This window comes from Fibroporia radiculosa, assembly GCF_000313525.1.
Source record: "Fibroporia radiculosa TFFH 294 genomic supercontigs, scaffold421, whole genome shotgun sequence".
In the NCBI taxonomy this organism is placed as follows: Eukaryota; Fungi; Basidiomycota; class Agaricomycetes; order Polyporales; family Fibroporiaceae; genus Fibroporia; species Fibroporia radiculosa.
The window spans coordinates 22,459-36,295 of record NW_012133204.1 but is presented as its reverse complement, the minus strand read 5'-3'; the positions used below and the strand labels follow the sequence as shown (position 1 = coordinate 36,295).

The 13,837-nt window shown below is 51.3% G+C and overlaps 4 protein-coding genes across 4 annotated transcripts; all 4 read left to right on the top strand.

Annotated features, from left to right (window-relative positions):
* Window positions 1-446: 446 nt before the first annotated feature.
* Window positions 447-2,433, top strand: FIBRA_00964 (uncharacterized protein; the record flags this gene model as incomplete). Its single annotated transcript, XM_012322849.1, has 9 exons — window positions 447-515; window positions 569-808; window positions 863-953; window positions 1,009-1,235; window positions 1,290-1,346; window positions 1,399-1,510; window positions 1,562-1,893; window positions 1,949-2,082; window positions 2,136-2,433. The coding sequence occupies 9 exons, from the start codon at window positions 447-449 to the stop codon at window positions 2,431-2,433; spliced, it is 1,560 nt and encodes a 519-aa protein (XP_012178239.1).
* Window positions 2,434-2,807: 374 nt separating this feature from the next.
* FIBRA_00963 (uncharacterized protein) lies at window positions 2,808-3,698 on the top strand (the record flags this gene model as incomplete). Its single annotated transcript, XM_012322848.1, has 6 exons — window positions 2,808-2,936; window positions 2,992-3,054; window positions 3,108-3,269; window positions 3,322-3,480; window positions 3,543-3,623; window positions 3,687-3,698. The coding sequence occupies 6 exons, from the start codon at window positions 2,808-2,810 to the stop codon at window positions 3,696-3,698; spliced, it is 606 nt and encodes a 201-aa protein (XP_012178238.1).
* Window positions 3,699-5,629: 1,931 nt separating this feature from the next.
* FIBRA_00962 (uncharacterized protein) lies at window positions 5,630-8,796 on the top strand (the record flags this gene model as incomplete). Its single annotated transcript, XM_012322847.1, has 4 exons — window positions 5,630-5,935; window positions 5,995-6,062; window positions 6,117-7,981; window positions 8,042-8,796. 4 exons carry the CDS (start codon window positions 5,630-5,632, stop codon window positions 8,794-8,796), a joined length of 2,994 nt encoding a protein of 997 aa, XP_012178237.1.
* An 804-nt stretch (window positions 8,797-9,600) lies between these two features.
* Window positions 9,601-13,779, top strand: FIBRA_00961 (uncharacterized protein; the record flags this gene model as incomplete). Its single annotated transcript, XM_012322846.1, has 7 exons — window positions 9,601-9,695; window positions 9,747-11,079; window positions 11,129-11,519; window positions 11,571-12,020; window positions 12,072-12,277; window positions 12,331-12,557; window positions 12,618-13,779. The coding sequence occupies 7 exons, from the start codon at window positions 9,601-9,603 to the stop codon at window positions 13,777-13,779; spliced, it is 3,864 nt and encodes a 1,287-aa protein (XP_012178236.1).
* Window positions 13,780-13,837: the final 58 nt, after the last annotated feature.

The following is a 13,837-nucleotide window of genomic DNA, read 5'->3' as shown; positions in this document are numbered from 1 at the left end:
AGTCACAGATCGTCACTGTGAAAAGGACCACCAAATCCAAGATCATTGTCGTCGAACAAGATATTCCGAAAACACATCCCTTATGCTCCGAACCCAAGATTAGAGTAAATGAGAAATATATTGGGACAGAGAAGAAACTATGTAGATACTTTTTGTGAGCGATTGGCCTGATTAACGGCACAGACAGTCATGATGCACTTGGGTGTGAAAAGGAGTGTCGCTACACTGTACCTGTGTGCAAGATGTCACAACTTGCTGCCCCGCTATTGTACGCCGAAGTCCGGTCCACTCTCGGCAATGTCCGGCATGGATTTGGTCAGATCGAGGCCCACTTCATAGCGGCCTGGTGACTAGTCACATCCTTCTGCACGAGCCCCTCAGCTGTGTTTTCGTTCTCTCCGTTCCTTGAGGGAAGCTAGTTTCGACTATTGCACAAGCCAGTATTTATGGCAGATGCTGACACAGCGCGGCTGTGTGAACTCATCATTCGATCACACTTTGGTTCTCTCACGGCGGTATGTGTTCAAACTTGAATACGATGTGATTACTCAGTGTTCGTGCTATGTAGATTGTCGCTTCAGTTCTTTTAACTCGTGGACGGCTCCCCTTATCACATCTTATTCGGTTTTCCGGTTTAAAACCGCGAACTGTGCGTGCGGCGATCCTGGTGCTTGTTCAGCACAATTTGCTATGGCATGCTCAGTCGGACGATGATGGGGAAGTTCTGGAAGTCAATATTACTGAATGCTTGCTGAGGCTGCGTTTTGGGCGATATGTTCACCAAGCAGAACAGCTTTTTGGGAAGGCGGTGCGGATCTTAATTGAACGACACTTTGTGGGGTAATTCACCAGTTTCTTGCAGGGTGCGGACATTATTCAACTCATTTTGGATCATGGAAAAATGCGTCCTCCAGACCTCATCTCCCGTCTTTCAGTATATGATCCCGTCGAAGGTAAAGTGTCATAGACTGGGAGATATCTACACTCTGATCTTATTTCCCGACACAGCTCCTGCCATGTATTCGCAGATGTTGCGCAAACTAATTGGAAGCTCCTATTTGAAGCCTTCAACCCTGCTATCGCACTTTTCGCCAAGAGACAAGCGCATCAAATATGAAGCTGAGGAGAAAGCTAAGATCTCAGGTTTCCCTACGGCTAAAGAACTCCGACAAGCGAAAGAAACCGCTCAAGCTCGGCTTAAGCGAGAAGAAGAAGCACCGGAACAAACCTCCATGGTGAGTTCCCCGTATCCTGCTATGCAGTCGCTCAATTTGTGTCCATATGTACAGGACGAGACGTACTTCCGGATCAATTGTGAGAAGTTCAATATCCATATCCGCAATAATGTCGGTACTCCCCGCGGTTAAATATCAATCTTGCTGAATTTGATGTCTCCAGTTGATAGAGCATGCTGCTGTTGAACGATTCAACGAGACCACGGGTCTAGTTTTGCGAGCTGTACTCAAAAGTACAGAAGCTAAACAAAAACAACTCGCAGACACTCGATCAGGTAACAGTATGCTGCAAACACTATTGATTTGTTGTTTACTTTTTGGATCAGATCCGACCTCCATCGCTAATGTTGCCATGCAATTACCGGAGGAGGTTGACTTGTCGACCGGACTGATTTTGCAATTATCGAAAAAACCCTCTGCCGCCGCCCTGATCAAGGATTATCTAGGACTACTCGCTTCCGCCGATAATCCAACTCCGGCAGGGCGAGCAGCTTCATTCGTCTCTATGAATGGTTCGAAAGTGCAAGTCGAATTCGACATAATTGCACGACGGTTACAGAGGCGCGTGTTAGAAGCCATCACGAGAGAGCGACATGGGGACGACGGTGTCAGGATTGTGAGATTGTTACTGGACACTGGGAAAATGGATGAAAAACAGGTCAGTCTTCACGAAATCGAATTGGTTAGGATGAGACAAATAGCAAGATCCACAGATATCCAAGATCGGCATGATGGCTAACAAGGATGTTCGCCCCCTTCTCTCCGCATTGTCCGCAGATTCCTTGATTAGCCTTCAAGAGGTACCGAAGAGTGCGGATAGGAATCCTACAAGAACATTCTATCTCTGGTGTGTCAATCATGCAATCTCGCTGGAATGGGGCGCCGCTGACGTCACTGCAGGTATGTCGACCTCCAAAAGGCCCGTTCTGTTCTTCTGGACAACTTGTACAAGACCTTGTATAACATCCTGTTCCGGAAGCAAGCCGAAGAAGAAGAGTCCAACGTGAAGGCTGTTCTTGAGAAGCGCCAGCGCAGCGATGTCAGCCAGGATGAAGAACGGCTACTGACTAGAATCGAGCGCGAGACACTTGTGGATTGGGAGAAACGCAGAGACAAGTTGACCGTACTCGAGATGCGCATCGAGGAAGCTGTTTTTATTATACATGATCTTGGCGCGCTCTCAAACAGTGATGAGTGAGACTACAAACATGCCGCGTCTTACCACCATTGAGATGGGCTGCAAGTTCTTGCCAGTGTCGTGATGAGGTGCGTGCTCACTGCTAGAGATCTGGTGTCCGGGACAAGATCCTCAAACACGCGATTTATGCACCGTCGTGCGCACGGTGAAGTGTCTGGCTGTGCAAGCGAGCGAATCTCGAGGCTCGAGCACGGACCAGGCGAGGAGCCTGCTGACGCGGAAATAAGGTTTGCATTCAACGGAACGCGTCAAAATACACACGTGACACGCGACGCGTCGAACCCTATAAGAACGCGGACCCAGTTACACGGATCCCCTCCTCCTAACCGCGAATTGTTGATTTCTCCCCTCTCGAAGAGTCTCAGAGTACTACGATGGTTTCTGCAGCCGTTACCAAATCCACTAAACCTATCAGGTCTAAGTCGAAGACTGCCAAGTTGGGTAGCAAGACTACCAGCGCCAAGGCGGCCGTGTCTCATCCCTCCTGGAAAGATATGATTCAGGTAGATACGTTCTAGTCTCGTATAACCGTTTAATCAATTTGCATATTTCATCAAGGAATGCATAACCGAACACCGAGAAGAAGCGCGTTCTGGTGTGTCACGCTCAACAATTAAGAAGGTGAGTATATGCGCGTGGTGAATATTTCCTATTGGCTAAGTTCGTGATTGCAGTATATCACGGAGAAGTATCGTATCGAAATCGAAGGTACCAACGCATCTCAACTCAATCGCGCCATTGCGCATGGCGCCAAGGTGGGTCTGTTTGCCTTGCCGAAGGGTCCTTCTGGCAAGGTCAAGATGGCTCCTAAGAACAAACTTTCGCATGTCAATGAGGTTGGTAGACTTCACGTGTTTCGTTACGTTGGTCTAATGTATGTGTCCATAGAATACACAACCGGTAGTCATGAAGAAAGCGTCTGCACCGAAAGCAGCTGTATCGGCTAAGAAGTCTGCCATCAAACCATCTACAGCATCAGTCAAAAAGTCGAAAGCCATCACAAAGTCAACGAAGAAAATCACTAGCGCGAAGGCCGCTACTAAGAGGGTATGTTTACACGGGTTTGATTGAGTCTGAGAGACTGGGATTTTCCTGACGTTTTTCATTAGCCTGCGGTCAAAGCAGCCGCAGCAAAAGTAGCGACGACGAACTCTAGGGCTGTCATCAAGCCGAGAGGAAGACCCAAGAAGGTACGATTGATGTCTTCGGCTATTGCGGCTATATTATGCTAATTGCTGACATGCTCTACGCAGGTGGAGGCGTAAACCGTTCCGCACCTGTTCTGTTCTTGTCTAACTTGCCCTTTAATTTGGTCCTATTCTTATTTTTCTTGTTGTCTCGTAGCTTCATCTTGTACCAGGATGTGTAGAATGTGTTTGACGCCGAATCATGTTTGTACTGTGCTGTAGCTAGATATGGCATACGGCCGTATATTGGGGAATTGAGTTTCTGAATGTTGTTGGATTCTGCTAGCGCTTGTATTGTCTCCAATGTTGAGCAAGGTAAATTATGCTTACAGGGAGTTGGGCTCGTCGTATGACGCACGCGAGCCCGCTCTGAGCCTGCCACAGACTCGTGTCGGATAGTCACTCAGACTGGACCTATACAGGTGCGGCACGTGCCGCTGGATCTCAGTCGCCCACTGGCAGCATCAACTGGCTCTCATCGTTCTTTAGCTGCGTTTGGGCTCTTCATCACTGATATAATACTCGCACTGAGGTTACGTCTATTGCTCATGTTCCACCCAGTATTCATGGCTGGCACGCCGCACTGCCAATTTATCATCGCATCGTCCCAAGGTCAACCTCCAACGTAGAATTCCGAACGAGAATTGTGAGCATCGTGCTCGCGGATTTTCTTTGATCATGGATTTGCGACAGAAGCGGTGAGTACGCGTATGCTATTTTCTTCATCGATGCTGCACTACTATCATGTCGCGTATATCGCTAGAGGACGCAGTCACACTGATGTTGAGTTTGGTCTTGCAAGGTTGTCGGCTTCCAAATATACAGAAAGCCCTGATCTTTTAGCTTGTATCTTATCCGGCGTTGTCATCGTTGAACGCGATGCACGGTCTATTCAGCTAGATAGCAGAGCTTGAGGTGAGAATTTCCCAATGCTGTTGCCATTGTGACCCACATAACACATGTAGAACTCTTGACATAGGCCTGACAATTGTTGCTGACGCCAGCCATCAGAACAGGACAACGGTTGTCGTCCCTGCGGGATACGTGTTTGTTGCAGTGTCGTTATGCATGTCAACCCACAGGAAACAAACTCATAATAAGACCGTCCTGTCCAACTGCGATACACAGGACGCGGTTAAGTGGTGAGAGCGCTTTTCATGGCTCGCGGATGAGTATGCTGCCTAATCTCTTTGCCTCTCACCGAATTAGATCGACATGTTGGCGCTAGCAGAGGGCACACAAACTGAGCAGCATTCTTGTTTCTCTCTTCTCGAAACACCCCACTGGCCGAGTCCTCATGCTTCCCTTCATTTGTTCCCCCGAACGACTGCGCGCGTCAAGGCTCTCCGTGGGCGTTGGCTATATTCCGTGTGTTCTAGTGCCATCGACGACGGGACGAAAACGGCAGGATGTTTATCGTGGTTGGAGGGTGAGAAGTATCACGTGGTGTGGACGCGTCATTCCGCTCCCAAGCCGTCGCACCACTGTGACAGGCCTGAATCTCGGCGATGTGAAAAGGTGCGCATCGTAAGTGGGCAGTTTCAGAGTCCGTGGGGTCGTGGCGTCTGCAGCTGATGGCGTCTCCCTGCAGCTGCGGCAGCCCCTCTCTCTGCAGGGTGCGCCGACGCGGCGGGCCGGCGACGGGCACGAGACACGAGGCTAGAGGAAGCGCAGGCAACGTGGGGTGGCGCGCGGGCGGGACTAGGCGGATGCCGTAAATGCGTGACTGCGTGACTGTTGGATCTCGATGGATGTTCCGCGGCCATCATGCTAGACTATTTGGGTCGGTTACCGCCAGGGCCCTGCCGCGCCCTTCAACTCTCACAAAGCGCGTGCTCTCCCTCTCCTGCCTTCCTTTCTCCCCGACTACCAACCCGACACCGGTCTTCCCATCCCCCCCTCCTTTGCCCCCCCTCCTCTTCCTCCAAGTCTCTCCTCTGCCCATTCTTCCCCTCGCTGGTCGACGACTTGCTTTGTCCCTAACTCGCTCTTAATGTTCTTTGCCCCACATGGTTCCTCCCGTCGTCGCCCCAGGTTCGCGTGTCTCTCCCTCTACTCCTCATCAGTATGGAACGCGCATCCGTTCCAATTCCACGATCAAACCCTCCGCCCGACTTCGCCAATCTCCAGATGTGCCGCCACCGCCTCCAAGGCGCATTCGGCCTGTCCCCACTCCCAAGTCTAAGGCTCCGCCCGCCGTCTCGGACGTCATGCGTCCTGACTGGCCCCCATTTCCACCGGAACAGGTCATGCTACACTCAGACGACGCAAGCAGCAAGGTCTTTCTTGCTATAGGCAGGTCATTCATGTCTGTCGTACGTATTTCATCCCAGTTTGTGGCGTCGCACGCCTAATTTTTTTTGTATGCGTTCAGGACAATTGCGCCATGACCATCAAAGACCTTGCAGAGATGACTATGAAGTTTGGATTAATGTGTCAGAAGTACGTGTTCTCTCTGTGCGATCTGGTCATTTCATTAAGCCGCGTACCTTGTAGCGTGTCCGCAGCGGGGCAGGCAATCACCACGTACATCCGTAATCATATGCAACGCTGCGAAGTCCAGCAAGATCATCCTCTGCTTCTTCGACATGTCCTCTCCGGTACCTCATCTGATGACGACCTTGTATCCGCCCTTCATTCTCGCACAGGTGGAGCTCATTGTATGCTGAATCCATCAGACACAAGAATTACCAATTTTCGGCGAGGCACTATGGTTTGGTATCTCAGCAAAGCTGCCGGGGCGCCATGTCCGTTTGCTAGGGCCGGCATTCGATTGTCCGATTACAGTGATTCTGGCAAGGCTGGTGCACCAATTCTTCAAGGAAAGGACAAGAAACGAGAGAGAGATCGTATGCGTCGTGCTGAGCAATGTGGCCAGAAGCGGAAGCGTCTTCTGCGCGCCTGCGCTGACAAAGGATCGGATTCGGATTCAAGCGAAGACGACCGAAGGCCACCCAAAGTGAAGCTCACATTGCGACTCCGCCCACCATTCGGTTCTCCTTGCGATTCATCATCAGGGATATCTACGCAACCCGAGTCCGTACAGCCGGAGATCATTGACTTGTCCAGAGACGATGGATTTGATTCAGATCGCATGTCCTCCGACTCTGATTCTGACTTGGACTCCGATTCTGACAGCGATGCCATGTCTGTGGAATCATCTGACGTCGAAGTGGATTCCGCGTTGGATTATCCTATTCTTGACGCTCAACCTCGCGGTCTAATGCCTTTTCCCGCTTGCACATCCTTTGCCGATGGTCAACATGTAACTGTTGATCGACTGTCAGTATTCCACAGCGAATCTTCCGCGTCTCCCCCGCCGGATTCCGAAGACGAGGATGAACAATCGCACACCAGCGCGAACAGTCCTTGGCGGTCTTCTATCCATAGCCGACTGTCTTCAGATGACGAAGACGAGGATATGGACTATGCTCATGACTGGTTCGATCTGGATGGTGATGCTGAAACACGGTGGGAGAGTCCTGGGCCTCGATCGCCGTCAGCTCAATTTGAAGATGAAATTGTGGTCAAACAAGAGCCAAGCGACGTAGGTGAATTCCTTGACGCCTGGGACGACCTTGACAGCAAGAATACATGCTTGAGAGTCATTGACGTGATCGCTCAGGCTGCTGCAGGTTTATCGACGGAGGTCAAGCCCAAAGTGGAAGATTCGGACTCGTGGACTTTTCAAGGTTTGGGGGGTATGAGCATAGGCGATGCATTGAACTGCGATATCATGCATGTCAAGCAGGAGGAGATAGAATCTCAAGTCTCGTTCCTAGTGGATGGCTTCATGACACCTCCCCCAGAGTGTCCGTCTCCGACGATATCTATCTCTCCCGTCGCACCATCGCTCATTTTGCCGGCGTCGTACACCGATAGCATGCTCGAGGCTTGCAGAAACAGCGACTTTGAATGGCGCGACGCTGAGGTCCTCGGACCTGATAGTGTTGATGTCAATGATCTTGATGAGGGTGTATGGCAAGATGGTTGCAGCAGGTATTCGAATGTGTCCCACGAGGCTTCGCCTGTTACTGAGAATTCTGGTGTGGATGTGAACAATCCAGCTGTCCCTGCACACGTTCCTGTATTACCTCCTCGTCTGGACCTAATCTCTCCTCTCGCGCATATGAGTCGTCTATCGGTCACCCCAGATCTGCCATCACCATCATTGCTTACATCTCTCACCTCGTTGTCCCTCCGATCTCCAACAACACTGCAGACGTCTCAAGCGGGGCCCTCGTCGTCGCCGCAAACCTTGTCAGAGGATTCATGCGAGCATGTAGGCAAGGCAGATGAATATGGTGTATTGCACATGTGCCAACCCGGTGCACAGGCTATTACAGCTAAGCGGTTCGAAGGTATGGTATCGTTCACCTGTTCTGCACCTTATAAACTGAACTGGATTTATTTGCACGTAGGTATTACCGTATACCAGATGTCGCTTGAATCCTCGTTGGTTCTCAGAAGATACGACACCGACTTCGTGAATGTTTCTTCTCTAGTCATATATCTTGGAGTGTCCATACCGGATGAATCAAATGCTGTCGTTGTAGTCAGAGGCTCCCCAAGTATCTGCGGTACATGGGTGTCACTGATGACAGCGCAAGAAATGTTCAAGGATCGGCCGGAGCTTACCATCTTCCTCTCGAATCAACTTTCAGACTGTTTCCCTCAAGCCCTTCATGGCCTTACCCATTCGAATCCGATGCTCCGATCAAGAGATCACTTCGGACCCAACTTCCAATCAACAGTTGATGCCAATCGCCACTCTTTATCTTCTCAACGTATCGAGCTACCGCCGTCTGACTTTGGTTGGGATAAAGAGCATGTAGATGCAGATGAGCATCTAATCTCTATGCATCCAGTATTCGTGCTGGCTTCGGCCATGTTGCCCACCCCCGCGATGTCTCCGGAAGAAATAGTCGTCGCAGAGGCCCCTTTGAGCCCAACAGAAGAGGAGATATTCCGTGTCCTGTGCCCAGACCGGGATTGGGAAGAGCCTACGTCTATATTTGGAGGTGACAGTGCTAGGACAGCGACCATAAACAACGAGGAGAAGGACTGGACATCCCGGGATCGCCCTCTACGGCGGTCAAGGCGCGTGGCAGATGCCATTGCAAATCGATCTCGCACGCGCTCAAACAAACGAGGCTCTCGCAGCTCGCAGTCCTAATCGGACCCTAGCGTGTCCTTGTCTTTTATTCGACGCTTTTACCTTACTTATTGAATTCGCCTTTCGTCGCTACACAGACTTCGTTAGATTCTGCACCGCCAGGGTTTGGCGTCGGCCACCGCTGCTTGATTTCAACAGTCAGCCCGGCATCACCATTCATTCCATTCGCTTGCTTTTTGATCACGATGTACCGCCGCCGAGGACCCCAACACCTCCCTGTTGCTCTGCCGGATACATTGTAGTAATGTGCCGGATGGACAAGCTCTTTTAATGTTATACGAAAGTAGCTCCGCTCAGTATAGTGCTCGTACCTTAGTATGCTTGGCAAAAATGATAGTAGTAGCAGATTAGTTGTCTTCGCCTGCGCGTACCTGCGGGGGGCTATTTGCGCAAGAGCATTGAATTTTGCGTGAGAGCAGCGTGACCGGGAGAGAAATGTTGGGAACAAGGCCTTCCGCGAGCGGCTATAGAAGGGAGCGGAGTTGAAAGGGGGATATAGGTGCTCCTCTCATCGTCGAATCCCTCGCTCCCGACCACCATTCACCCTACTAAGTCCTACTATTTACCGGAGTCTACCCTACTGTAGTAGTCCTGGGCAATCATTGTCTATCTTCGCCCCTCAAAATTCGCTTCTTTGCAAAAATCGCCCTATTACGATCATAACCCCTGCTCATAGTTACCCACGTCGCTGTCGGATTCGAGCTCTGGCTGTTTTCGCGTTTGCTTCGTTTTGCTTACTCTCGCAACCAGCTCTGCCGTCACCACCAAACATTCAGTAATTCGTAATATCTTCCTGACGACACGATGTCTCTCTCCGCCTCTGACAGCAACAGTGCGTTTTCCAGAGTGACATCTGGCAAAACACCGCCTCCGGCCCCTTCAGCCGCCTACGCAAAAAGGTATGTCTCTTTCTCCCATTTTCGAGCTGCTTGTCTTAATGAAGTTCTCAGGGCGAGGGCGCTTGAGGCTGAAGGGGGGATTGGGGCGAGATACAGACCTCCCGCGCTGCGCGCGTTAGCCTCCGGGGGCTCTCCTCCTAATGACCTCTCTTCGACCACAGCTGCCACTGATGACACTAATACCCTGCCGTCCACTAGCTATCCCGCGGGTTTCAGGAGGGCGAGGGCTGGAACCTTACCTTCCAATGTCCAACTTGCCGCTCAACGCTTTGCTGCTGCATCAAGCACTTTGAATAGCTCCGCTGCTGCTGCTGTAGCGGCCGCCTCCACGGAATCGTTTTCCGACGAGCTGCAAAGACAAAATTTCGTGACCCCTTCCGCGTCGGCGGCCTCCGCTCGCCCTGGTTTACGTCATTCGACATCGGCTGCATCTTCGGTCGCATCTTCGGTACTCACAGAGCGTAACAGCCGGCTGCGATCTGGTTCGTTGACTCTACCGAGCGGGGGGCTCTCGAACGCCTTCGGCCCCTCGATTTTCTCGACTTCCTGGCTGTCGTCCAGGAATGGTAGTCTGCCTGTTCTGGACGATTTACGTTCGGTCAATTCTATGGATTCTCGCGATGACGACTTCGATGTACACACACTTGACTATTTGGGGCTAGACGAGACACTCCGCCACCCGCCGGCTGCCACCATTTCTGAGCTGCGCAACCAGGCTCAGGCGGCTATTGCAGGCAACCTCGCTGCAAATCCATCTAGGTTACGTGCCACCACAGTATCTAATCCGTATCACCTAAGGCCTTCTGCAGGCGCTTCGTTGCTGCCTACTCCTAATGCACACGAAGAAGAGGAGATGTACGATGAAGAGATATACCACAGGCAAGGTTTGGATGTTTATCAAGAGCCGGATAACAGTTACCTCTCGTCCGGCTACATTCCCAAAGGTTTCAAGCACGGTGATCATCTCTCTGTTGGTTTAGGCTCCCGGCCCCGGGCAATCTCCGTTGGAAATTTGGATGATACTACCCGGGCACTCCATCGTCGAGTTGCGCCCTCTGATGCTCAGTCTGCATACGCAAGTGATTTATCCATTCAAACTGGACTTGGGGGTATCCTTAGGAATGACAAAGCCGCCGCTCGAGGGGGCATTTCTCCTTCCGTTCATTTCCCCAATGGAGAGCTTTCCAGGACCAGCTCATATCTGGCCGCTCCATCGACCCAGAATCGCGCTACGTCCCCAAAGTCAGAGGGATCAACTCAAATGCAGACTCCAACGCGCTCGCTCTGGATCGGCAACTTGGATAGTTCAGTCACGAGCGAGCAGCTCATACACGTCTTCGCACCATACGGTGCCATTGAGAGTTTGCGACTGCTACCGGAGAAGGTAAGTTTGTCTTGCCCAATCACGGGTTCCCTATTGACGCTCTTTGTAGGAGTGTGGATTCGTCAACTTTGTGGACCAGGCGGACGCTATCCGGGCTAAAGAGGATGTGCTCAATCGCTTGGGTGGCGACATTGGCATGCCGAATGGACAGACAGTTCGTATTGGCTTTGGCAAAGCTGACAGTGCACCTGTTGCCCCCGCGAAGGGGACCAACTTAAATAGCCCTTCCGCTACATCCCCAGGTGGTACGCTTGGCAAATCTTCTAGTAATAATGCGGGACTCGCAGGTATGGATGCTCAATTGCAGTCTACTCCCACGAGAGCACTCTGGATCGGGTCTATACCGTCAACGACTACTCCCGCTACCATATTGAGTGTATTCAGTCCTTATGGGCCTATTGAGTCAGCAAGGGTTTTGACGCACAAGAATTGCGGCTTCAGTAAGTATTTCCTTGTAACTTGCAATATCTTCTGAACGAAATCATCCTCAGTTAACTTCGAGCGTCTCGATGATGCTGTGAGAGCTCGAAAAGCTTTAAACGGTCGAGATGTGCTGGGTAGCGATGTTGGAGCCATTCGTATTGGTTTTGCCAAGGTTCCTGTGAAGAACGGGTCAGACACTAGTAATGGTCAAGACGAAAGTGCTGGGCTTAATGTTCAGGGCATCGGTGATTTAAGCGTCGGTGCAACCATTCATGCCCTTCGCAATATCAAGGGTGCAACCACGATTCCGGTTGATCAGCAGGTTCTCAGCGGTGCCGTTGAGAACTATCGTTCCAATCTGCTGCTGAGCATGATTGCCTCGGGTGCACACAGTGGTGGTTACGACAGCACGGGTAAACCGGTTGGGTGGTCTGCTTCTGTCACTGAGCAGCAGATGATTATGAAGGAGCTTAGTGGTGGCAGCCCGGATGCGGAAGCCGATATTCAAGCACTTGCAGGTTAGAGCTGTCAACTCGCTAGACTTTCTCGTGGCTGACTGCGTGTTCCAGAGTTCCGCCCCCCTACTATGTACTACACCACCATTCCGCTGGTGTCTGAGAGGCCTCACAACAGGCGCTGGGATGCATCTAAATTGCGAGAGCTGCGGAAGCGTCTTGACACCAGTACCATTTCGACTGAGGAGATTGACAGTGTTGCAGCTGATTTTCTCGATGGGGAAATTGTTGATCTTGCGTCCGATTGGCTTGGTAACACGGTATGTGATACTGCGATGTGTTACATACTTCATTGTGCTTACTTCGGCGTTAGGTTGTACAAAAGCTATTCGAGAAATGTTCTCCTGGACCCCGTTTGGCTATGCTGGAACGCATCAGCCCTCACTTGGCGATGATCGGCATCCACAAGAATGGTACATGGGCAGCTCAAAAGATCATCGAATGTGTGCAAACCCCAGATGAAGTTGCTCTCGTAACTCTCAACTTGCGTCCCTATGTCCCTCCGCTTCTCTTGGATCAATTTGGAAACTACGTTGTGCAGTACGTCTGTTCACCATGGAGTTCATGCGGATGTCGTCTCATTTATCCATTTATGTGTAGATGCTGCCTTCGCTTCGGTGCCCCATCCACCGATTTCTTGTTTGATGCAATGGTAGATCGTCTGTGGGAGATTGCTCAAGGGCGCTTTGGAGCTCGTAGCATGAGGGCTTGTCTCGAGAGTGGTCACATTACGCTCAACCAGCAACGTCGTATCGCGACGGCAGTCATCTTGAACTCTATTCCACTTGCCACAAATCCCAACGGGGCGCTGCTCTTGACATGGCTTCTCGATACGTCGAGCTTCCCGTCTAGATACAACTTGCTTGCTCCTCGCTTCACCCCCCATCTATCTCATTTGTGCACTCACAAGCTCGCTTCATTAACTGTCTTGCGGATCGTTAATCAAAAGGTGGAACCCGAGGCGTCGAGCCAGATTGTGGACGCTCTCTTTTCCTCCCCTGGTGACCATGTTCTTACGGATGTACTGGGCGATCAAGTCAACGGTGTTGCCGTTGTTCACAAGATTCTCACGAGTCCCTTCATTGACCCAGCGCAACGCCCGAGCTATGTGGAGGCCACGAAACGTGTGCTCATTGAGCTGAAGGTTATCGCTACACAAGCCTATCGTCGCTTGATCGAGGAAGTTGGGTTACCTGTCCCGAACCTGCAACCAACGTATACAACGAATGCCCCCCAGCCCAACAGCAAAAATAAATACACTTCCCAGAGCAACTATGCTCTTCCTGGGCTCCCGGCGGGATATCCTTCTAATGATCAGGGTTTGGCCTCTATGATGGCGGCGCTTCAGATGGGTGGACAGAATGCTGCGTCTGGACCTCCCCGACTGCAGATTGATCCTGCGTACGGACAAAACGGAGTAGGGCCAGTGGGCGGTCGAGGACGCTCCCCGAATCCCGCCTCTGCTTTCTCTCCCTCGACTGACCCCTTCAATCCGTTTGCCATGCGCTCTCCTGATATGGCCAGTCCTCGGACTAACGGGTCTCGCCGCAATGGAGGCGTCCCACCTTCAGCGGCGCCCTCGACGATTCCCTTCGGCGTTCAATCGCCTGGGCTTGCACAAACTGCTGGTTTGATGGGTATAAGCCAACCCACATACAACAACATGACCCCGCAGTCTGTTCCTCCGCATGTCTATCAAGCTTACATGTATCAAATGTATCAACAACAAAATTCGCCCAATATGGGCGCCTTCCATGCTTAGAGCGCCAGCTGTCGGCTCTGCTATCGTTTGACGATTCTAACGAATTGCTCTTGGGAAT